Source organism: Rissa tridactyla, chromosome 7, assembly GCF_028500815.1.
Source record: "Rissa tridactyla isolate bRisTri1 chromosome 7, bRisTri1.patW.cur.20221130, whole genome shotgun sequence".
Classification (NCBI taxonomy): domain Eukaryota; kingdom Metazoa; phylum Chordata; class Aves; order Charadriiformes; family Laridae; genus Rissa; species Rissa tridactyla.
This window is the reverse complement of record NC_071472.1, coordinates 9,380,170-9,407,063: the sequence shown is the minus strand read 5'-3', so window position 1 is coordinate 9,407,063 and position 26,894 is coordinate 9,380,170. Positions and strand designations below refer to the sequence as shown.

Below are 26,894 nucleotides of genomic sequence, written 5' to 3'. Positions count from 1 at the left end.
ATAAAAGTTAATGTAATTAAAAAGATGAGACTGACCTTCACAATCATAGTGAAGTGACCTTCCTACATTCGTTAATTCAGATCTTTTAGGACTACCACCTTTAGCAAACTATATTTATGCAGACTTAACCACTGACAACATTTCATTTTTAAAAGTCAAACTCCAAGGACTAATGATGGATGAACCAAGGTGACAGTCCATCATTACCAATATTACAGCACTTGGTCTTTTGTAATAGTGATTATTTTAGTAATTAAATAAAAAAATCAACACTAAGCTCTAGAACGGAGCCTAGATTTTCTGAATCTCATTTTTTAACGTGGAGATGTAACTTGTGAAGTTTTTTTCTAAATACTTAATTCACCTGTTTATGAGTTTTGTGTCTCTTCTCATCACTGCAACGTTCAATATCAATCTGAATTAGTCTGACATAGAGAAAACCCTAGCAGGCTTTCAGAATTCCCTTGGTTTTGTTCATCTGGTAGTTAGACATTCACCAGTTCCCCCAGGGCACACTGGATTTCATTCGGATTTTTTAAGAAAAAAGTAAAAGACTTATGTGGTAAAAGGTTTTCCCTCTTAGTGCCAGACCATATAAGTGCTATGCACAGGGGAGGTGATTGCTACAGGTGATCACATCAAGACTTGCCTCACCTTCCTGGTTACCATCCTTATTTCAACCCCCATTTCTGATCTATTTCTTCTGCTTTACTCTATACACAGAAGAGAGTAAGTTGCCTGAATCCACTCCCAAAACTCCATCATAAGTGTGATTCCTTCTCACCCAATCCAAAGCATATGATTTGGTGCCGATAAGCCTCTGTTAAGCCACCACTAAAGTTTACATGTATCAATAAGAAACGTGCTTCGCCAGATGCATCAGTGACAGCAGAGTTAAAGCGGCAGTGTTAGTTTGCTTAGCCCCACAAGAGCAGCAAGAGGTCCAGCAGGGAAACATGAAAATCAGAAGAGCATTTAAGATGAAAACAGTTCATCCTTTCATTGACTACACCATAGTAAGCCTCTTCCCTCAAGGTGACTAGAGGAACAGTTTAATAGCTCACACGACAAAACGAGAAAAGTAGAGACAAATGAAGAGATATTGGTGTCTCTGAGAGATTCTTGGAACTCGTCTGTCACTGAAGGGAATGTAAGCCAAAAGTAGATACAGGACAGTACGGAAAGAGACAATTTCAGTTCACAACTGCTGCAGCACACAATTCACACAGCAGCTCTGGAAAAATCACAGCCTCTTTCTCTTTTAAATAGGGACCATTCCAGAAGCTTTACATAGGTGTCAGGTAGCCAACCCGTCCTACATCTGCATTGGGCTTGTGGCTGGTCTTCAGGCAGAACCACAGATCTGAGTTCAAGTTTGTGCTGTGAAGACCAGCTTTATATGCCACCACCTGACAGTTCTGTCCAGGCAACGGATTATGTTACAACATTCACAGTGCATTTCAATGCTCCCCCTTCTATTTTCGAGTAAAGTGCAATAACCCCAAAAAACAGGAACAAAATACTATCCGCAGAGACAAGCGTAAGCGTGTGTATGCTGGGAAGAATATTTTTAAAAAATTGTTTACCAAAGTGATTTCTGAATTAACTGTAATTTCTTAGGAAAAGAAATCAGAAAAAAACCCAAAATATATTGTGTTTTCAATGCTGTACAGGATACGACTGTGACAATCAAACTGCATAAGGACAGGGATGTGTTGAGAAAGGCATGTTAAAACATAGCCATTTCAGAGGTACATCTTCAATTCATTTTCTATACATATGACACAAAAGAATCCATGGAAAGCAAAAGAATACAGTTAGAAACACAAATTTCCACTTATAAAAAAATTTACAGACAATATACTCAATTCAGAAAAAAAAATGATGGAATAATGCCTCAAGTAGAGTAACGAACAACATTTATATTGTTTTCTTCTCTGTAGACAAGTGTTTCCTTGATTACGTTAAAATGGAGACATAATATGGATATAGAATAAAGATTTTCTCAGAACATATAATGAACCTTTTGATCTTGCTGTCATAGGAGATCTTGAGGCAAGCGGTAATTAGACTGAGCAAAGCTTTCATAGCGCAAAGTTAGATTTATGGTGAAAGCATAACCTTGAGTAAAATGGCAGAAGTCCTACTGATTTTAATACAGCTGCTGTATAAATAATAACATTCTCAAAATCAGAATGAAAAGTGTTTCCCAGAAACAGGGGAGCTTAACTAGTTTTGGAATTCTAGTAGATCAGACTACTACATGCCTACCTTTATGCTCTCTGTAATTTTTTTTTTTTTTTCCACCAGCATGCACTTTGTACACACTTTTTAAATATTTATCATGTGGAAAGTCCATAATTCCAACGATAACAATATCCATCTCTGGAAGAGCTCATAGTTCTATCACATCTGTGCTTTGAAGTGCACAGGACGCCCGTTAGCTTCACTGCCACCATCCTCCACCCCACTGGGAATAAACACCGCAAGTCTGTGGGAGAAAGCGGGAGAAAGACTGAGCCCAGCGCTTTCCCTTCTTATAATTGTCAGTCATTTGTATTGGAACACCAGTGACATGATTTTAAGTGACCTCATTAACTCATATATATGCTATACTACATAATCTTTTATATTATATATCACATATGCATATCTCATAATACCATACATAATAGATGTACATCTATTTTAAATCAAATAAAATGCATTTGTTTAACAATGGCTTTTATAGTACTAACTATCCATGCAAGACAATTGTTGTGCTTCAGAAGTCTAGAACTAAGCTCTTTTTAGATTTCACTAGAGGTTTTAGTCTGGACTAAACACCACAACTTTCAAGTCTGAGGTATCACGACAAAAGCTACAAACACCTTTGTAGGACTCTGATTTATGTGTGGCTTCTAACAAATGTCTTATGAGATAATCATCAGACTTTCAGAGGAAATAGAAAAATACTTGCCCAGAAGTCCTTCAACAATCTGTCCATGGAGAGCTAAAAATTCTAATGAAAACCCAGGACAGAAAGTGACACTCTATCAGATATGTGTTACACCTCATGTCACAGAGGACCTGTTCTCAATAAGGGAAGCTGCACTTCTACAGAAAACGGAGTAGTATGTTCAGAAGACCAAGCTGTACAACCTGTCACATTTCCAAATATGCTCAGACTGATGTAATTCACAAATGTAGAATTATTTACCAGTATTTTTTTTTGCACAGCCTGGTATTCTCCCTCCTAACCACAGCCGCCTAAGTAACCATGTGTCTTACTCATTAGTGCTCCTCAGATCAATCACTTCTGACCTTCAACTAAATTTAGGCTGCAAGGCGTTTATGAGAGGTCTGGTTTTGCAGGTGTTTCTGCAAGATGCTGCCCATTACAGGTGCTGCAAAAATAAGTGTGTTAGTTAATAACTGATTTTTCTTCTGCTCTCCATGCTTCTTAGTGTTATACATTTTCCCTAAATTTATCCTGTGGGGGAAAAAAAAAAAAAAAAAAAAAAAAAAAGAGTTTGTCTTTTTTTTGGAAACCGCTGATTGTGCGGGTGCCTACTGGTTTGGATGCAATCATGTAACTGGTGTTAATGTGCGTTCAGTCCACCTGGCTTCCAGGTGAGTAAGGAGGTGATCCTTCTTTGCTCTCAGATCATTAGGAAACAAAGATTACGTTTACCTCCCCCCACTTTATGTGATGGGGAAAAGAAAGATAATCAATACAAATAAATTTTTGTAATCTGATTTACAGTAATTTCTTCACCAGCTACGACCAACATCCTAGGACACCAACAGATAAATGAGGTGGCTGATCTGAGCCTACAGAATCCAAAATCCCTACAGTGCATGGCCACGTGCAGCACACATGAATTCCTGAATTAAAAATTTACCGCTGCACTAACGGTTTTACTTTACCCATTTAATCAACATGTTTGCTTCTGTCAAAAAATACTATTATCTCCCCTGCAAAATAATACTTAAAGATTCCCATTGTAAAGAGTAAGCCTATAAAACAAATAACCTCTGGGAGAATCACCAACCATGAAGCACATCCCTAATCCTGTATCTGAACAGGATACTCACCTAAGGATTTTCCGCACTTATCCCTGCCACATTAAATATGATGGAGTAAGGCTGTCAGCGCAGTAGTTCTCAATAGGCAAGCATGTAGCATGTCGTACTATGCTTTGAGGAACAGATTCAAGCTTCTTGCAATGAGTTGTAAGAGCTGTAAGGGCTGACCTCTCTCATCTCTTTCACCTGCCTGCACTTACCCTGCAGCTCTACACGACTATCAAGGATTTCCACCTGCTGCATTTTGGGTACCTACACCTGAACAAACTGGAAAAGAGACTTTTCCATAGAGAAAACCCAACAAAAGCCAAACCTAAGGAAGGAAGTTTATACTCAGGTTTGAGGTAGAGATAACAAAAGCTTGCAGGAAAGAAAGAAATGGGACTCAGTTTGTTTGCAGAAACATAGGACTTTGGTCATTTCCATTCACGCATGCTGCTTGAAGAAATCAGGATTAATGAAATTGTGCTTTTCTTCCCAATTCATAAGATGACATCACAGTTTCTAACTGAAGAACTTAAATTATTAACTCTTAAGCTGCTGGAGAAAACTAATTCCTGCATACTTAGGGTTTCAATTGCATGATGGAAGACAGGACTCTTGAATTTTTCACTTCTTCACACAGCTTTGTAATTAAAAAATACCAGTCAGACTTGGTTAAGATCACTATCATACCAACAACAGGCAAGACTGAGCCTGTAGATGAAGAATATTTCAGTCTAAGTTTATTGCTACCACACACAATAACGTAACACTTAAAATCCCTGGAGATGTGCTGCTATGAAATCACTGTGAGGCAAAATTTACATATCCCGCAAATCTATTCAGAGAGTTGTAAACTAAAAGAAACCCCAATTTAAAATATTTTATCCCTGGGTTTTAAATTTGCACTTGTTTCTGTGTGGACCCACTGTCATCTAAAATCAGACTACTCTTAATTTGTGATCCCCTCATTTGGTGCTGATCTGCATGGAAAGGTCTAGCTTTTCAGGAAGAAACACTCTTTCTTGAATAACACACACGGATTCTGAATCCCTACGGCTTTTACTAATTTCTCCAGCTTCGGCACATTTCTTTATGTTGGATCTAAACTTCACCATTTCACTTTTAAGGCAGCACATTGGGGCAAGGGAAAATATGGAGGCTCAATAAGGCTACTGAAATTCGTTTGTTACAGCAACTCCCTTCAAAGAGCTTCATTTGAATTCCTTGAATATTTTTGCCATTCGTTAGAGCACAATCACATTTTTTGGCATTAAGTACTAAATACTGGCATTCAGACACTGAAAGACAGGTGTATGTGAAAAAAAGGTCATTGGTCATCGAAAAGATATTTTGATACCAAAGAAGAATTACAGGTCTAGATGATGTTGTAAGCTATTATTATTCAAAGATGACAGGATTTTTATTTTTTTTATACTGACTTGACATTTTTTGCTTTTAGCTTTTTAGGGAACTGCTTATTTAAAAATGCCACACAAAAAAAGAAATTACAATGTATTGAGGCTAGGGTAAGAGGTGGCTCCCTTCTGGCAACATGTATTTAATCTTCATTCAATAGAAACATGATTGTGAGACTACATTCTTTGTAAAAGCATCATAATAATCAGCACTTTTCAAGAAACTCAAGTTAAAAATGTCTGTCAATTACTATGTACTTAAAAAATAACTTTCTACTTAAAAAATAGTTTAAAGTAACCTTATTAAATAAAAATCAGTTTCATGCAGTGTTGGGCACACGCATGAAAAAAGTACATACAGGGTTCAGCATCTAAAAAACAAACCCCAACAAGATACAAAGCGTCATTAGGCCATTGCCTGTTCCTCTTCTTTGCATCCAATCCTGAAAAAAACAGCCTAGAGAAAAATATGCTTTGTGGCCTGTACTGTGTCCTGGCTTCAGCTGAGACAGAATTAATTTTCTTTCTAGTGGTTGTTGTGTTTCAGATTTGGTTTGAAAGGAATATCAATAATACATACTGGTTTAGTTGTTGCCAGATGATGTTTATAGCTTTCAAGGATGTTTTTTCAGGTTCCCATAGAAGCTGAGAAGAAACCTAAACAGAATGATGGAAGGGCCAATGGAATATTCTGTACTACGACGTCATGCTTGGTATATAAATGGGGGTTAGCTGCAGGTGGGGACTCACAATCGCTGCTCGGGAAGGTACCAATTCACCAGACAGTGAGAGTGACTTGTGTCACAGAATCACAGAATCTTCATGGTTGGAAAGGACCCTTAAGATCATCGAGTCCAACCAAACAACCTACAATCTCTGCCCTTCAGAGCATGCCCTGAAGTGCCACATCTAGATGTTGATTATTTTTATAATCGTCATTATTTTTATTGTTGTTACTATTATTGTTATTTTCCTTTTCTGATATTGTTCTATTAAACTGTCTTTACCTTAACCCATGAGGTTTGGGTTTATTTCCTTTCCTCTCTTTTTCTTCCTGTTCTTCCTACCCTTCCTGGGGGAGGAAGGCAGGGTGAGCAAGCAGCTGCATGGTCCTAGCTGCTGGCTGGAGTTAAACCACAACATACTGTAATTCAGAATATTTGGGCTTTATCAGAGAAGGTTATGCAGCACAGATTTTTCATTCCACTTCATGAAAACCACCCACCCTGGGTGACTGTGTGATTAACTGCATGGCTTCAGATTAAACACCTCGGCACCTCTGAGCCACCATGAGACGAAATGGGAAAAGACCATTCAGCACAAGTTCTCCTTTTAATTCGAATTAATTAAATGGCCATTACGCTGAGTTAAGCACACAACTGTAAATGTTAGTCTAGACATACCACAAACATTTGGCAATTACTCTTGGTAATCAATTCAGTCCAATTAAAACAGACCAGCAGTGTAGCATATCCTTTAGGATTTAATATACATATTATGTAAATTACATCAGCAGATTTTTTTTAATTAAACTTTACCCTTAATTGCTACCCAAGAGCTTTGGGTAAATTCATTCTATTGTTTTGTGGAAAAGCTTTTCAACACTGGAATGTGTTTCAGTGTTTGGGATTGGAAGGTAGTCATCACCATAATATGGCAAGAGATACAGAGATAAATCAACAAAACAAGTTTCATGACGGATTTCGTAGGCTAATCAATATTCCTGATGGGGAGGAACATCCTGCAATAATGAAAACACAGGGAGTGAAGAAAGCTGAGTTCACTTCCCGGGAACGTGCCCTTCCCCTTTGATGCTAGGAAAAGCCTTTGAACTTAAAACTCAGAGAAGATAGACCAGAAAAGCTGCCAAGAAAGCATTTTTTCCCTCCCTCAAATTCCTTGTTCCCCTGATCTCCTCCTCCTTCAACTTTCCCTGCCCTGCTTAGAACCAGTTATATCTAAACCATTCCTGGCAGATACTTGTCTCATCATTCAATTTCTCCCCCTTTAACCATACTTTGTTTCACATCACAGAGCAATCTTGGAGCACACAAACTGGACCCCTGCACAGTGAAACGGAACTTCTCCAGAAGAGCACCTGATGCATTTCAGCATCAGTTATCCTTCCATCTATGGGACCAGTCTGCAGCTGGTCTGACATAAAACATCCCTGCTAGCATATAGGGTGGAAGTTGCTCTCAGCACCAGCTGATTCACTCTGAAAATCCTCTCCTACAGGTCCCCACTACTCGCTAACACAGGCACAGACTAAATCAATCACCTCTTACCATTTCAACCCTGGAAATAAAGAGTTTATAATTTTCTCTCTTCAATTGCTGTTTTCATTTCTTCAGTGCTATTCCTTCATTTCCTCACGTCAGACCAGGGATAGAGATTGTGCTTCTCATTGATAAAGCACCTGAGTATCTATGGAGGAAAACGTGCTATCTAGATGATGCATATCTTCACTGAGGTCATTATTTCCATGGTTCCAGAAATAAGAGACTTCTGCTCAAAGGAAGCAGCTCTTTTTGCACCGATGCAAAGGGAAGAACTGTAGCCTACTACTGGGTAATGACTTACGAGTTCACACGAACTTTGTTTCACAGAATAATTTTTTTTTTTAATGAAAATATGCACTCTAACACCCAAGTGCTCTCTAAAGCCTAAGGATTATAGTAGCATATGGCACTCAATGAAGAGCCCAACAGAGATTTATTTCATGCTTCATTCTTCATTTAAGAGAAAGTTTTAGTTTACATGCACAGGAAAAAAGGCTGGCTTATCTCCAAACTCAGGCATGACTGTCAATTTTGTAGAAGAAAAAAGTGATTTCTGTTTATGTTACAGTCCTAGTATACCCATAACCATAGGTAGCAATCTTGGTTTCTGATACAAAAATCAAAAATGGCTTAAGTTAAATCAAACACAGTATCTGTAGGCAAAGACAGGTATATACGACAATAATTCATATATTATATGTATATTAATAAATCAGACTCGATGAAGGTTAGAAAATAAGCTTTGCCAGCTTGTTCCCATTTTAAATAAAAGCATTTTAATCCATTTTCCAGTTGTGTTGAAGCACAATAAAAGCAAGAAACTATATACCCTGTTAGTGCAATTGATAGATCATAACCAAATGCCAAGCCAGAAATTTGTAGTTAGGGCTGACAGCTCATCTGTTTCAGCAGAACTCATGCCACTGAGATGGTCTTTTTCCATTTCACAGCTGCTTTAAAATAAGACAAAATGTCATCCTTAACTCTCAGTTTCTTCCCTTTGTCATTTCATATCACAGCTCTAATTTTATTTAAACATCCTCCTCTGTTGTGATTACATCTCTCAATTTGTTGCAACACAAATTAGAAAAGTACGTGCCAGCTTTTACTGTTATCAGCATAGTTTTCTCACTGTGTCTTGATTAATTGCCCATTATAATAGATGAAACAACAGAACTTACATTTTGAGAGTGTCTTTTGTTTGCATTATGGAAGGAAATTTAAGTCCCCATAGAGACTTGCTCTTTTGCCATTATCATAATTACATGTTTTCAAACTAAACTATCATATCAGCACATTCACATTGCTGTGGCGAAGGACGTCAGGATTTTCATCATCAACTCTGTAGTCAAGTAATAGCCTGACTTGAGCCAATATGAGCAAACAATTCTCTCACAAAACTCAATAAGCAAATAAAAAAAAAGAAAGACATCTCTCTAAATGTAGAAAATACGTGTACTGGATAATGAGATACTGGAGACAAAAAGAAACAGTATCCATAAATGGAGTTCAATGTGTCATGAAAAGACAAAACGTTTAATATCAAAATGTAGTTCTCATTTAATGTTAGAATAAAGAAGCGGAATTAATTTAGTAATGAAGCATCATAATTTTAACCTGTAGTCTCTTTAGAAAACTCTGGTACTATATAAAAATTTAGCATTAAATGTAAAGTAAGAATAAGTAACAGTCACAGTAGGACATATAAAATATTGTGGTTCTAGGTATATAACATAATGAAGAAAAACCTCAGTGCTTCGAACTGGTTTTGGCCAGAGGTTTGGTCAGTCATGGAGATTACTCTGGTGTCTCCTTGCATTTCAACAGATTGAGGATTTTGCCCTTGCAGCAAAAACTAACTTTGCAGTCTGGCAATTTCATAATCCTCAATCCCAAATCTTTGGTAACTTCTCATTCACCTGCCTGTAGTTGCCATATTCAAAAAGGTCACGAAGAGCAGGTAGGAAACCACGCAGGAGAGTCACTCTCTCCTGTGTGACTGGCAACTTTCCTGCTCTGCGTATTTCACTTCAGGAAAGCATGACGTATCAGTCCCATCTAACCTCAGCTGTGCACTGTTTCACTGAGGCTGCTATCAGAGGCTTCTGGAGTGCATAATAGCCTTTCCGTCTGCTCCTTTCACATCAGTGGAGGCAGTGACTGCCTTCTCTTCTAGCTGTCAAATGAGCTGATTTCTGACAACTTCTGGGTAGTCTGGATCCATAAATTCTGTTCTTCTGCTAAATGGAAGCTGCACCCAAACAAATATGCAAACTAAAAGGTAATTAGTAATGTGTATTCTCCATCAAATGAAAGCGCAAGGAGAATTTTTTTTTCTTTTTGCCCTTCCACTCTGTTGCCCAGTTTACTGGGCTTGATGTGAAGTTGCTATGATTTATCCATATCCAAAGCCTTTCTCTCTTTCTCCAAACCTAGCAGAAGTCTGCTTTCTTGTCTGCATTTCTTTGTACATCCTCTGTCTATTTCTATATTCTGGACTCAACAGTTAGTCTTCTGCTCTGCAGATGCCATAAACCTGCTCCCTCTATCTATCACCAGATACTGTAGGTGATGCATTTGACACCAACACAGTTCCTCAGGCCAAGAGCAAAAAAGACTTCTGATGACTCAACTCCAGCTTGTGGTAAAGTTGAGCTGCAAATTTTACATTGTGGGTGAACAATAATAAATACAAAAAGTACTGTTACATCCTTATCAATCTTGCTCAGGTCTGAGATACATTAATCAGAGTTTGAATGCAGTTTTTATTCCTCCACCCCCAAATAACCTCTGTGGCTCACAGGGAGATTTCAGTCTTATAGAGGATGTCAGGTGCCTGGGCAGCTCTAAGAGTCGACAGAGACTAATACTAATAAGCTACTTTTGGGAAAAAGAATTACGTCTCTTTGGTCAAACTGATTCATCTTCTTTCACTTTGTGCTGATCTACGTTTACCTTTCTGTTTAAAGAGTAAATTGCTTAACTGCTTTTAGTTTCCAGATGAACCTATTGCATCTGCATCACCTTCAATATGAGTGACTACCGTGAAGAACTCATCCTTGTTTTCCTCAAAGCCATTCAGCCTTTTCTCAAGTGCTGTTTCCTGTTGGCAATCAGATTTGAAGCACAGAATACAGGGACAATTTAGCTGTTTTCTGATGCTCATTGGTTTCTGCTCACAACAGGAAAATTAAGGAAAGGCACAAGAAACACAGCTCACCTGTCTATCTCAACTTCAGTCAGATAAAACTTGATCTGAGGTTAACCTTGGAATTGATAACTTAATGGAACAGTTATTCAGCTGTCAGCTAAAGGTAAACAGAAAAAAAGACCAACAGGAGGTAGGCTAGATATCTAAGAACTAGATGTGAGATGACTTTAACTATCAATATGTCACAAAGTAATTTCAACTAAACATGATACTAGTATTTACAAGATTTCATGACAATATGTCAGTCAACACAATAGCATTCCCAGAAGGAGAGGAAACCGGATAGAAATTTAGAAAAAAAAAAACATTTCAACACCAAAGAAACTCTACCTTCAGTAACATCTCACATTTTCTTTAAAGTGTTATAATTAACTGGAGTGTAGATTCTTCAAAGCATTAATGCATAACTCCCATTAGCACTAATGGAAGTCAGACACAGTCATCAAAGGGAGAATATACTTCTATCTTTACGAAAGTAATCAGTGTGTCACAAAGCTGTATTTTTCTTAAGTTATCACTCGCATGCTATGCAAGCTGAGTACAAAGGTTTGCATTAATTTAAATTCAAATTATGCACTTATAAAAGATTTTTTCTTCACTGGAAGGACTGAATGCAGGAAATCAGTTGGCTATTATGTCAAAAAAATACACCGCAAAATGCAATAAAAATAATTACCCTTATAATTAAAGGTTGTCATTGTAAAATGCTTATAAAAATCCCATTATTTAAAGAACTTTTCACTGCTGTTCTGGTAAAGATGTAATCAGGTTATTCCTGTCTATGCTCCTTTATTTAATACTCTCCCAAGTAATCGTTACGATCTCGTCCACCAGCAAACTGTTTTGGTATATCTCTATTATCTACTTGGGGACAGACTTTTTAGTAGGGCCTGTTGAGATAGGACAAGGGGCAATGGCTTTAAACTAAAAGAGGAAAGATTTAGACTAGATAGAAGGAAGAAATTTTTTTACAATGAGGGTGGTGAAACACTGGAACAGGTTGCCCAGAGAGGTGCTAGATGCCTCATCCCTGGAAACATTCAAGGTCAGGTTGGAGGAATCTCTGAGCAACTTCATTTAATTGAAGATGCCCCTGCTTATTGCAGGGGGTTGGACTAAGTGACCTTTAAAGGTCCCTTCCAACCCAATACATTCTATGATTCTATGAGCATGCAGTTACTCATGTCTTAATAAAGACAGTGAAGTGATGGCACTTCTGAAATAAAAAACAAGTTCATATTTACTGTTTTCATTTACTCAGTAAATACTCTGACAAAGTGGTAAGCTTTGTCCCTTCTTGAGGAGTGGTGAAGAAGGAGGGCATGATCAACCCTCAAGGAAAGCACAAGAAGTCTTATAGATACCTATCTCTTTTATGATGCTATTTGTTCATCAAAATTAACCAGCGCCAAAAAAATCAGAGCCCAGTTCTTACTCCGGCATAAGCTACCACTGTTTAAAATAAAAGAACATGACCAAACATAACAAAAAACCCTCCTGAAAAGGCATGCAACAACCCGTCTTTGCCTGACATATCAAGAGTTTCCCTATGCTCAGCATTGTGTACTTGGTAGCACTGTCAAAATCAGTGGCTGTTTATAGTTTCTCAGTATCAGGTTCCCTACTTGCTAGACGACCAAATGCTTCTTCTGAGCCCTGAGCTCTTCACACTTGTCTAAACATCAACTAACGCATAGTTCGGCAACTCCCAAACAAGGAACTCCCTAAACTCTTTTATACCTAAGAAAGAACAAATGTTATTTTGCAAATAAAGAGTATCACGGTGGGTTGTGGGTGCTCAGCACTCCCAAAAAATCCATTCATGTTACATGCAAAAAATTTTTTTTATTCCACAAATAAAACATTATAAACTTTTATTCAGCAGAGGCATTACGTTTACTAGAAATACCAAAAAATCCCAAGCCTTCTTGAAATTCTAATTAAAAATTAATATCCATATATTCTGACTTCATTTAAACTGTAATATCCTTTTTTGAATCTCCATAAAAAATTTAAAATATATTTCATTATGCTAGTGTACTGAAGTTCAGTACTAGCTACTAAAAGTACAGGTATTCACTGAGTATCTACAGATATATTCACGTACCCGGTTCAAGTTATTGAATAAAATTGTTTGAGAAGTTTTGCTCTGAAGCTTTCTATATTTATTAAACAAAAACAAGAAGCAGAGAATAAGATGGACACAAAGTCAATCTCCACAAATACCCTCAGCTAAGAACTAAAATAACTTTCATCCAACACGTTAACAATGTTGGGAATTAGGAAGTTTAATGGTTTTCAACAAAGCTACTGTCTTCAACATGGTGTTCAGTAACTCCCTCAAACCAGCCAGGAGTCAGGCTATTCATAATACTGTTTTCTTGCTGTCATCTGGAAATCTTACTCCCAGATAAAAACAAACTATATTTCAAATGTAATTTTATTTCCTCAGAGTTTATCCTTACCTAATCAAAAAAAACCAAAAAACCCACAAGCAGTCACACAAATGCAGTTTACTGAGCACTCAGACTTGTTCGTTTTCATAACAAGGAACAGAATAAAAGCTACTGTTAATTCAGAGTATATTTTAATCTTGTGGTGAGGCAACCAGTGGCTGTGAGTGGTAGTCAGGATAGATACACCCCAGACTAAAAAAATGTTTGCTTAAAATTAGCAGATCACTCTGAAGATGGTAATGAGACAGAAAGCATTTAGTCCTGGAAGACGCATTGTCTGCCTCTACCTCCATATACTATATACCAAATGGGGAGGGTGGGGGCACAATGACAGTACGTGAAGTAAAAAATTTGTGCATCTTCACTTTCAGTTCTTCTTCCATATGCTCTTTGCCCTCATACTTTAGCTAAGTAGGTAAAAATATAATTTAACTTTATAACTTCTACTGAAATAATACAGTAGAACTATTGTTATAATTTCCATTACAGTAACATGCATGGGCTAATCAAGGTCTTCAAAAATAGAATTTTGAGACCAAATTGTTTTCAACTAACAATTTACCACAATAGGAGCTCAAGAAATAGCTAGAAAAGAGAACGGATTATTAAAACAGAGAGGAACATTTACGTAACACTTTAAATTGCTCGTTTTAAATTGCTAAAAAAAGAAAGGCCTAAGTTGGTAGAACAGTGACTCCTTGCCTCTAAGAGGACAAGGTACAACACTGGGTATGAAAATGGAAAAAAGATAAAAATTCATAACTTGCATACATATCTTTACATGTGCAGTTACACCTTTGAATCATCTCATAACAAGAGCCTGTTTCCATATCTCCGTATATCTGCAATCAATCAGAAATCAATGGAAATACTGTACGTTATAGTATTAACTCTGCAATTGATTTCCATGAATGGAACATGACAGCATAGTTTGGGTAATTTATAATGTGGTTTGGAGCTGTAATTGATAATATGGCTTATAGCCTCCTTTTCTAAATTGCCCATAGAGATGACCAGGAAACAAACTACTGTAGAGTACAAGTATTTTTATTCCAAATTAGAATAAATTGAAAATCTTATATTACTACTTTTTTTTAAGAAAAGATTCCTCAGAATTTCAAATAGAATATATGGAAATACTTGTTTTTTAACATTGAACTGTTCACTCTGATAATAAAAAACCACAGCATTTTTGCATTAATAGTGTGCACAAGTGATATAAAATACATTAAAATAAAATAGAAATGTCAAAATGAAACGATTATACTAAAGAGAAGATTTCAACATTTAAACAAACAAAAAAAATCACATTATCCAAAATGTGAGAAAGCCAAAGTGAACTATTCGAACCTTTCTCATGAAGCTTCTATAGAAGCACCCCTTCATGCAAGACTCCCAGAAGCTGCCTGGAGTTACAGAGTAACGAGATGTCCTTAATGGGAAACTCATGTGTCCTGCAGCACCGATGAAGCTCTAACACAGGCCTTTGTGCTCTCCATTGGACCGTCCCTTCGTTTCTCTCCTCTGTTCCTGCCTCTGCTTTCTCTTTATCAAGCTGTTTTCCTTTTTTCCTACTGTGGTTTTGTTATTAATTGTTTTATGCTTTTACTCTGTAGATTTCTCCCTCCGGCCTCTTTCCCCTCTAATCCTGATGTACCTAAAAGGAACAGGTTCAACGGGATGCAGTTTGGATCAAAACTATGTAACACTTCTGCCGTCTCCTCCTGCGCAACACAAACACTTCTTGGGAGAATTTAACACAACTAATGCACTGAATAAACACTTGAAAGAATCCTAAATATATGACCTAAATATATAGATATATTCACTTTTCCAAACACACTAAAACAAAAAGTCCTTTTGCATCACACTGAAAGAGATAACAAGTAAAATTATTCAAATACCAACCACATTTTCATATGAAGAATAACCTTGGCCTTGCAGCCATTTTTGTGCGTCTGAACAACCACGCCGGAGGTAGAGGATCAGTTCATACATTTAAGAAAAAGAACACACAGTACAGAAAGCAAAATAGACCAGGGAAATGGATGAAAGAATGGCGAATATGAGTCAGTGTCTCTGAAATCTGCCATTTCAACAGGAAAAAATAAATAAATCAGAGAATACACAATCAACTAAAGACAGCAAAGAAAAAAGTACTAAAGCTGTAATAAACAGATATATATGTCCATAGTAATATATATATATATGCTTTAAAAATGCAATTTCTATGGATCAATACAGAATGGTATACAAAGCACTGCTTTTACTGCCTCTTAATTCAAGGAAAAAACAAACAGACAATAAAACATAAGGATTAGAAATGTAAAACTTTGGGGTTTAAAGATAACTATTTTAAACACTGTACAGCTTACTAATCTGTGACAAAATACAACTGAGCACTTGTTAAGGGACTGTCTATTAAGACAAATAAGTAAGAAAACCAAGGAAAATGAAAAGGATGTTTTCAGTAAACGGGAATAAGGCAGAATCAGCCAACAGCGCTGCTGCGTGCAGCTACGACTGAAGGTATATCCCCCTCCCATGCAGCACTCCTTTGAAGAGAACTGAATTGCTGATGAGTAAATTAGAACCGACTTAAATGAGCTTGTAAGAAGGACCGTAAAACCAGCTGCATGTAGGAACAGCAGTTTCCAAAGGAAAAGTTAACAGGTCACTACAAATCCAAACCATAAGGAAAGGACTGCCCAGCTCCAGCTGGGCAACAGGTACATTTCTGCACAGGAGCAGTGATGGTAAGTGGGGAAAACGCAACAAGGAGGCACAAGACGAAAAGAATACACTTCACATGTATATAAACCTGCTGATGCGTATATACATCTCTGAAGTCTTTATGTATGACAGAAGAAAGTGTGGCATTCTGGAGGGAACTCACAAACCTGTTGTATAGCACCCACCATCTGTTATCATTCCAAAAGTCTCAATACACTGTTCAGGTTTGCTCATGTAGTAAAAATATTTGTCCTAGAGGGTAGCATCCTAAGAGTAACGATGTAGCACATCCAGTTTATACTCGTTCATATTAAGGACTGCTTTCTTAGTCAAAAATGTATTACTGAGAAAAGGTCTCCCTCTTTCATGGACATTGCTATGGTAACTGGAATAGTAACCTTAATATGTGCACTACACTCAGGAGACTTTTGCTTCAACAAACAGGGAGAACCAAGATTTATTAAGTGTCTGGTCCACTTTCCTAGGGCTTCACAGACAGAATTACTGTACTTAATCCTTCAACATTAGGTTGCTATCTATAAATATTGCTTGGAAAATGTGAACTATTCTGCTAATCTCTTTCAAAATACAATATGTTATACAACAGATACAAAATATTTATATAGGTAGAGCATAAGTAAGTATATTGGTCTCTTTGTTAAATTCTTAATGCTTTGGGTTGTGGAATAAGTAAAAAATGAATAGAGACATAAATTTTAAGAAGGACTGTGATGATTAGCTGTATTTTTAGCTAAAGGTGGCAAAAGGTAGTTTGATCTTCCACTAGTTGGAATGCTTGATTTCATTTTTCCTAACTTATGTCCCAATCTGTGGATTTTATCCCATCCCCATAGATTTCAACGAGCACAGAATCAGTCTACATCTTAATGAATACAACTAGAAGTAAGTTTTTACAAGAAGTGAAGACTCTTCAGGAAAATAAATTTCAGGTACTCTGTGGAGGAAGTATAACATGCCTAGTGAAAAAAACAAAACCAAAAACTAACAATCGGAAAACAAACGCCCAGGAAAAAACTTTTGCAATCAATAATGGTAATGCTCAAGTGAAGAAGAGAGCTACAAGACAGTGTAGAGGTCACGACTAATACAATTTTGTATTAGCATCCAAAGAATATTGGTGAAGGAAGGGAGATTTCTAGAGAGGTGTGCTAAGAAGCCATTTACAAAATACGATGTTGACACAAGTTAATGGCCCTGAATACATAGCACTATTTAATGCTTGTTAACAATCATTAACACTGGCACCAGTATCGACGTAGCAATGGGGCTTAACATAGTTGATCTGAGCAGAAATTACCCAAGATCTACTACTAAGCAAGCAAGTCATGTGGCACCTTAGAGACATCAATAATACGAGAGCAGAAAGTAGTGCATGCAGCAGATCCTAATAGTGTGGTTGGGCAGGGAAGATCCATTAAAATAGCCACAAAGTAAAATTATTTAAAGACTAGACTGCATACAGTCCAGAGGAGAAAATAACTGAGGAAAAAACTCTCTTGTGTTACGACCAGTGAAATAAAGAATTTTAATGAGTAGGACAAAACGCCTTTCTGAGCAATAGGCTACACAACGGCTCATCCTCAGGGTGGAGAAGCAGAGGATGAAAGGAACAGTAATCCTCTGGCCTCCTGCCCACAGAGGAAAGCTCTGCTGCCACCCTGGTGAGTGTCCCACAGCTGCAGAGCCACAACATTGAAACAGGTGGGTTCCACTCACAAGGACAAGTCTCAATCTGAAGCACAAAAGCATCACTGCTTCACAGAAGAAAATGAATATTTGCTTTGTGATAAATGATTATTAATGAAAAAGACCACCTGTTTTCTGATAAATCCCTACAGAAATGAGAGGAGATGCCACTTTCGTGCAGAAAAAAGTATAGGATTTTCCGCATCGTTGTTAAGTGCACGTGTTACACTCATGCACAGTTGCAACCCAAATCAGTTCATGCTTTCTTATTTGCAATCCTACCTACAATACTTCATAAAGTAATTTGTTTCAGCTTCTATTACCTGTTCACATTAACAGTTTTGTTCCTTTATGCACCTTACATTATTTATCTTCTGCTTTACATGCATTCTTCACATGCAATATTTAAGAATAAATTCATTTTGTAAGACCAGAAACCTAGAGAAAACCAAACCAAAGAACTACTGTATCTAAACTTAAAAAAAAAACCCACACAACCCCCCAAAAAAAAAAAAATATGAGAAAATCAAAATTCTTCCTAAACCAAGATTGGCCGTTGTTTGAGAAGCCACAATTCCTGCATCAAGGAACACAACAAGGAACGTTGTGCCTGGTACCAGGGGTGGTACCTCCAAAGCCATAGCCTGAATGACCAATTATCCATCTACTGCTGACTCGTAGGGAAGTTTTCAGCATCAGCGCAAATACAGTGTTAAACTCTTCCATTCAATTCCCTAATGAGAGAATTGAATCATTCAATCCATTTCACAACATTGTTTAAACTCTTTTGTTTAACAAGGTATTTCAATAAATCAGTGGAACGGTATCAATAAAAACTTTTATACCCCTTTTTAGCAGTTTCTGAGAGAAACTTTAGCTAGCCTGGAGACACTCTATGTATGTTTTCAAATTTTCTGGGGATTTTCCAATACTAAGTCTTCAGACTTGGCAAAAATTGGGTGTGTAATTCACACCACCACTACAGTTTTATGAAAGAAGATTTTTAGCTAAAAGCCTCCAAAGATTGGAGCCCTATCTAGGATTTTTTTAATTTTTTTTATTTTACGTGCTGCTTTTCCCTGCATGGGGAATCAAAGTGCAACCACCCTCTGCTGCCTTTCAGAAATAAACCCTTCACACTGAACCACAGGCAACAAAACAGCTCCCTGGCCTGGCTTCCAGCTTCAGGCTCTGCACAGATAGATTCAGATAAATAATGAAAGCTATATGCAGAGCTGGCAAGAGCACCACTGTACGTACTTCTCTTCACTTCTGCTGAAGTCCCTGACAGAGCATCAGGTCACAGCCTAAATATCTGAATGCCAAACACAGCTCCTGCTACACCGAAAATGTACTTGTACACAACGGCTACGTTCCAACCCGGCCACTTCAGACTCTCACCTCATTTAAGGGAGGGGAAAAAATAATACAGGACTTCACTCTTAATAATATCCATCATAAATTACAAGAGTAATACCAATATATATTGATAGGTAATTCTAATAGAGATATTTGTCTGTTTATTGATTCCAACTCAGCAACAATATTCTGGAGCAGAATCTGTCTTCTTTTGTTGGTCAGTGATGGACTGATTTCTTGCACTTGACCCACACCCATGGGCAAACATCACAACATGCTCAGCTCTGATAAATAAAGTTCATGTTTGCCTCCTGTGCACATGAAAAGCTTCCTTTAAAAAGTGCCAAATGTTTTAAACCATAGTTTCCTGCACAAAATTGGCACAGGTGGTACTTTGGAATCACTGTGTGCTGTGCTTCCCAAGCCACTTCCATTTTTATCATCTACAATTTTTAAAGCAATTTCAACCATCTTCATGCCAGGTTTCTCAGATTCACTTTTTATTTAATTTTTCAAGATAGACAAGAGCCAAAAGAGACTCAAGAAAAGCACGAGCTCAAGCAAAGGTCACTGACTACACATTTCACTCCCCAGGTGATAAAGGCAGTGTACACCAAGAGGAAAGGTGCTAGGGACAACCACAAATAAATCTATGGGAAGCCACGGTCTCATTTGCTCTCTAAGGAGACCAAATACGTGATGCCAAGCAATAATACTTCTTCAAACAGGTAATACCTTTCCATGCTAACTTTAATACAATATCTACAAAATATTGCAGTGAAGTGACCATTCAACTGTAAAGCAAAAGTGGTTTAAGATTTCCTTTTTTTTTTCCTTTTTAGAGAGACTCTACTAAACACAATGAATGTTTTCAAAATAAAATGTAAAGGACGGGGAGAGGGATTTCTTCCATAAACCTGTCCCTTGGTTTCACTGACGTTTCGAAAGGGTAGGCATCACCCATTCTTTTTTTCTCCATAATGATAAAATTGATGTGTGAAGCTTCATAAAAATGCCCACCTCAGAACTAGTAAATATTACTCAGAAAATGAAAGCCATGCCCCTGCTGAAGGTAATACAGGAAATCTGGAAACAATATAAAAACAAAAATAAAACAAGTAAATACAAGAGCTTGAGTTAAAACAAAACCAGACATCTATTGCCTTGATGCTGTTTTCAAGGCAGAGGGAAAATATTTGTGACTTGGGATGGAGTGGTTTATTACTAACATCTCCAAAGAAACACATTAAAACTGTAAAAGGGAAAAAAAACAAGTGTTGAAGAGTTTCTGCCTTAAAAACAAACATGCATGAAAAATTCTTTGCTTTGGAAATTAAATCCAAACATCTTATACCTGGTGAGATTGCTGGCACAACCTGCTGGGATTTTATGCTGGACAAAGTGATAAACCTCAGTCCAAAAACAGGGGTTTACGACAAAAGATGTACAAATGTACAGCCAGAGTCCCTGATAATAAGAGATTCAAGTACAACAAGATCTAGTGATTAGACTGCAAACCTTTTGAGCCCCCAGTGTTTCTCACAGGCCAGCAAACATATTCTAAGTTAATGAAAATGAAGAAAATATCCTAAAATAATGCTTCAGCATGGTTCAAAGATCCAGCTGCAGATTGCTGATATTGGTAGGTAAGCAATGATTCATACACTGGTTTGTGGACAATTAATAGAGCGATGATACAGTTGTTGCTGTCACTGATACAGCTATTTTAGAACTATGCCCTAATACACCACGTATCATGACCTTCCCTTAAATGTATTGTGCCAGCACCCAGCAGACATGTTCCTAAAGCAAACCGTGGTCATGAAATGAGATGCTATGCCCAACCTGAAACAGAGATTGGTCGCTGTTGCAAAATGGTTAGAATCCAAGACAGAAGCAACATGATAGATAACATTAAGTCTCTTAACAAGTTTTTTGGCAACGGAAAGCATAGGGGAAGTTTTACTGTAGTGCTTTCTTAAATTTAATTACTCTGGATATTTTAAACTACATTGCAGTTTTGTACTTAGACTTAAGTAAACCAAGCTGTTTTGCCATCTAATGCAAAGCCCTTATCAGTAGCAATGTGCTGTCAGATTTAAGTACTTTTATAATTCACTGGCAGCATTTTAAATTCTCACTTCCTATTAGAAAACCTGAAGATCGATAATGCTAAGGGAAGATGTACTCTCATTTAACATCTTCGAAACTATGCCAAGCAACGGGAAGGCTTTCTGAAATCAAATGCTCTTTCAGGTAACACGGATTGAACTGACTGATGGTTGCGTATATGCTCTCCACCATGTCATTTTAAATACAGTCGAAGTGATCAGACTTGTAATTGAAAAAGCTTAGTAAACTACTGAGTTATTATTTTAAAGAAAAATACTAGTCATTATCCATATTTTCTTTCTCTTTCCTTTGTAAATTATTACAAAAAAAAACCCCAAAAATCCAAGTCAGGCTTAAAAAAATTTGCCTTTGAAGTAAAACCAAAAAAAGAAGAAAAAAAGGAAGGGAGAAAGAAATCTGAAAGGTACCTGCACAGGTACATCTTCAAATTACATTAAGTGTGAATATATTTTGTCCCTTTTAAAACCAGCTCTAAATTTTTCTTTTATTTTCTTTGGCAAGAGCTGATTATCTCACATAAAGAACAACATTTCCTTCTGCAGCTTTAAACATTTGCATAATTATTAACTTTGGTGGCAAGCACATAAAATTGTGGAGTCAGTTTCAAGCAGAAAAGGAAACAGACTGTAAAAACTTCTGTATGTAAGAGCTTTTCTTATTAAAGAATAGACTAGAAACAAGTACCCGAGGATGATTTTTGTAGTGGAGGAATTGGCAAACAAGGAAGAAATAACATTGTGTTCGGAAGATAGTACCAGAGAAATTCAAACATCAGTATGGAAAGTTTCATTAAATGTCAGTAGCTAAATACTAGACCATACCTAAGAACACAGTGATTCATCTAGCACTCCAAATCCTTAAATCAGACATTTTTCTACAAAATATGCTCTAGACCCTGCAGAAACGGCTTACAGCAGGGTTCACTTTTTCAATCTCTGTTCCCATCCCTTACAGGAGGTCAAGATGATAAAACTTTCAGATGGATACAAATTATTCCACCCCACGAGGAGCAAAAAGTGGTAGTAAGTAGGTACTTATTTTCCGCTAAAATCTTCCTGTGCAGAGGCCAGAAGCACTTACCCTGCCAATATCCAAAGAAAGTGCCAAATGCTCCCCTCCAGCTCCACAGTAACGAATGCTGAATATTAAGTTATATATTTCATTCTCCATGCATATAATGCCACCACTGCAATGTTACCACGCCAGGAAAGAAAATATAATCTTACCCTAAGTCTTAAAAAATAGAAGCAGGAAGCAAAATGTTGCTTTGCAAGTTTCCTCCTCATTTTGTTTATATCTAAGATATTGATTTCATTGACCATACTGGGAATTTTCAAAGAAAATGCAAAAAAAAAAAAAATCTAAACATAATTTTTCTATGTTTATCAGAAATACTAAACAATTAGTAAAACCCTTAATTATGCCAGCTTTTTCCTCAATTCCCATACACACACATACTATAAGAAGATAAAAAGCCCATTCTTTCCCTTTTTTTGTACCACTGGACTTCGTTGCTTCTTTGTCAAATAAACACAGGAAAACATCTAACTGCAAGCTTAGGAGTTCTCATATTGTCTGAGAAAAACACCACTGCAGAAAGACTGGATATTAGTACAACAGTACTGCTAATCAAACACAGGGTCTGTCTTTATTAAATAGTATTTCTAGTATTATTTTCAATACATGGAAGAGTTCAGAACTGTACAATCTCACAGCTTTTAGACCAGATTGCTTACAATTTCTGTTCTTCACATGATACTAATAAAATTACCTTCCGTTGTATGAGTTTCTTAAGATGGACTTGAACACCACAAAAGAAAGATGTACCCAAGCAAGTGTTTGTAGAACATAGTCAAGAAATACAATAAACTACATGTTTTATAGTATCAACAATATTTAATATAACTCAATTCATAACCCTTTAGTTTTATTGTCCTGGGTTTCGAAATTAATAATATTGTCATATTATGCACGTTATTAATGACTACTAATGTTCTTAGATGAGTAACCTCATGGACTTTTTGAGTAGCAAGAGCATTCTACAGAACTAGCAGAAGGATTTTCTTCCATTATGCACTGGCCTGCTCTTAGCGACCACTTTAATTGACAATATTGGATCTGTAGTAACTTCATTTGATAATAAGGAGCAATATTTTTCAAAGGCAGTTGCTTTGTGCACTTAACAGATAAAAACAAATGAATCAAAAACTACTTCAGGATTTAATTAGCCAAACAGTCTTAACTGGGAAAAAGTTTTCTGCCAAACACAAGAAACTGTTCCTCTTGTCAACAGTATGGTTCTGGCATCACCCAGTACCAGAGTTTTTGGCACTGACTGCAGACAGAAACCAGTCCAAAGAAGAAACTAAGGGCATTTCAGCAACTGTACGGTCACTGGAATAGCTGGGGAAAAGGAGTGGCAGGAAACTAAATTGAGCCTCCCCTCTCTTACCCCTAAACTACTGGACAACAAATAACTCAACACCAGAGCTGGTCCTGGAAAAAAAAGACTTAACCACACTTTTCTCCCTCCTTCACCTTTTTTTGAAAATGCACTTACCTTTGTTACACCCATTTCATTCTTCAGAGTATAACATAAAGCAACAATTCAATTCAACCTTATAACTTCCTACAAATTAAAACTAGTTCTAGTTACTACTGAACACCGACATTGATCAGTATAATTGAATCATTATTTCCTGTGTGAAGTTCTTTTGAATTCACATACACACTCGCCAGGCTTTCAAACTCTTACTTTCCACAGAGCACTCCTTAACAATACTCTATTTGGCACAAAGCCTATTGTTATTCCTTTGATTATAACACCTGGAGTAATACAAAGATCTGACTATAATGACACAAAACAGATGGTCGCTATTGTGTTACTTGTACGTTTCTTGCCAACAGAAAGAATGTGAGCAACTCAAGTGATCAAGAGAAAAGGAGTTCAATCGGTTGAAAAAAAGAGTTCAAATTTGTTTTCTTTTACACATTAAAACTGCATAATTCTTTGGGAATCTGCATACCATTTGTAAATAATTTAATGAAGTAGAACATTAAATACAATTTGTAGACATCAGAAAATAACTAAGAGCTGTACAAGTATATTGAAATATTTAAGAATCCATTCCAGATGTGAAAAGTCAGAACCACTTCTAATCCCAAAGTTCAGATATTAATAGAACAATTTAATTTTCTGAATTTATCTTTTTTGTGACTCCATAAACAAGACCCAGGTCTTCAAAATAATTCTACATCACTGCTTCCAACTGATTCAGTAGCATAAACAGAAAATTTTAGTGGGTTTGTACTAGACAGAGCTTTAAAATTAGAAAGCCACTTCAAAAATTAACGAAACAGACATGATGCCGAACTACAAGGAAAACTGGGACACTAGCCAATTTCAAGAGGGTCTGAAATTTTAACTGATTCTTCCTCAGTGCCTAGATAGTGATATCATTCAATATTCAAAATTATTACCTAGTTTCAAATTACGTGAGAAATTATACACTTACCATTAATCCATTTGGCTTCTGGATTATGAACTATGAACTCTTTTCTGAAGAGATCTTCCAAGGACAATCTGGTTTCTGATGAATTTGCAAGTTCATCTAAAATAAATATAACAGGATCATTTTAGATAGTAATCAAAAACAATATTTTCAATGTAGTTTGCAAACCATTGGAATTACAGAACAGGAATACATAGTTTAAAGGTCCTGTCAAAATCAACAACAATACCTTGCTCTCATTTTTTTTCACTACAAGACGACATTTCTTTTTTCTTCAGTAAAGCTTCAGAAAACATCGCATTGGTATCTTACGGACAGGACAACAGAACAATGTAGTGCTTGGCTATTTATTATACTGGGGCCATAGTGGGAAAGCTCCTTCTTCCCACAGCCCTACACCTCAAGAAAAGTCTGATTACAAACCAATACAAAAATTTCCTGACAGACAAAGGATGTAGGCCATATTGATCACCTCAGACAGACAGAATCTAAGCAAATACTCCTGTAAGTAAATTTAGAACAAATTTCACCTATTCTACAAATTAAAATCTTTTAAAAAAAAAAAATAATTATATGCATATTTTATAGTCTGTGCTTGCTCTCCACTGATAAGCAAAACATAACATTTGGCTAACAGCCTTGTTTTTTTCCCCAAACATGATAGATCCCAGGAATATTGTGCTTCTGAACATTAGCCAACACTGATTTTCAAAACAAAAAAATAAGTTGCCAATTCCTAAAATCATCTCCATGCTTCAGAAAAGAAAAAAAAAAGCTCTGCTAAATTCTACTTTTATTGTGCTGTAGTTTAAATAAATAATAAGTAGCAGAGACACAATACTGAACTAACACACTAAGACGTGAAATCAGAGGTACTGTTAAAGCAAAAGTTTTGCTGTCAGAACACATAGTTTCCGATGAATATTCACTGATAGCAGCTATGCACTTCTCCTAACTGCTTTAGGCTATTTAGGAGAACAGCAGCTGCCAAAAGCTGTGTTATACATTGCCTGTGCATGAGCATAAATAAGCACCTACGCACTTCCTATACAATGAACCAGACAGATGCCCAGTCAGGTCTTTTAATCCTTTTATCATTATTGGGCATCTATTTGCCATAGATTACTACAGTATTTCTCCGCTCTTTCTTTCCAATGTGTCAGGCATCCACCTTCTCTACGAGAGGATCTTTTTGTTAGTCAGATTTTATCCTTACAGTTTGCCGATATTAAACAGCATCCCTGATGACAGCCAATTGGAAAAGAATATTTAGAATCACAGCAGACAAGGAGAAATCTTGTTATCTTTATGCCAGCCCAATATGTTACCAGCACATTTTTAATACAGAGATGTGCTTTAAAGATGTCGTATCCTGTAATACATTTCAGATGAAAATGTGGCCCCTTCACAATGAATAAAGTCAATCATAGTTTCATTATTGGTCTTTATTTAGCCAAATTTCTCAAATAGAGGCCTAGCTGAAAGCTTACTGCAATCAACAATAATATGATTTTTGTTGCCTTTAAATGTCAGCACTGACTGCTGCAGTCGCTTCCGTTAGTATTAATAAGGTGAATCCTTGCTGAGAATGAATCCTTGCTGAGAGAAACTCCTTTTTAATGCACATCATAAATTTACAATAGACACAAGGCCATCAGAGTTGCTCAATCCACGGTGATGCTGCATTTTGCACATGCCTCCCTCCCAGGTGTCAGCAGGGTCCCCGTAAGCATTTACTGACCGTAATCAACTCTTCTTGCACTTAATGTCTTGTAAGCCTAAGCATGCAGAGTTGTTCGAATCCTCTCTCGTAAAACAAACATTCTAATCCTTGAATAAGCTTTTTGCCCTCTTCCTATCTTCCAGGGACCAAAATAGCCTCTTTGGGTTTTTTTTAAGTCTCCAAGTCCAGAATAGGACACAATATTCAACTTGCAGTCTTACCAGAGCTTTACAGCAGAGTAACATTCTCTCTCTTGATTTACACCTAATCCCTCTGTTTACACATCATGGGACCTTGTTAGCTCTCGCTC

General features: G+C 36.9%; 1 protein-coding gene across 3 annotated transcripts in view; it reads right to left on the bottom strand.

The window, feature by feature from the left end:
- The window catches only part of DPP10 (dipeptidyl peptidase like 10), a 225,530-nt gene that overhangs the window by 194,121 nt on the left and 4,515 nt on the right, over positions 1–26,894 (bottom strand). For 2 of the 3 annotated variants that reach the window (XM_054208858.1, XM_054208859.1), the window contains exon 2: positions 24,865–24,960. The exons of the other annotated variant lie outside the window; for it this stretch is intronic. In XM_054208858.1, coding sequence (XP_054064833.1) covers positions 24,865–24,960 — 96 coding nt within the window. The remainder of the gene's footprint in view (positions 1–24,864; positions 24,961–26,894) is intronic. 3 annotated transcript variants of the gene reach the window in all.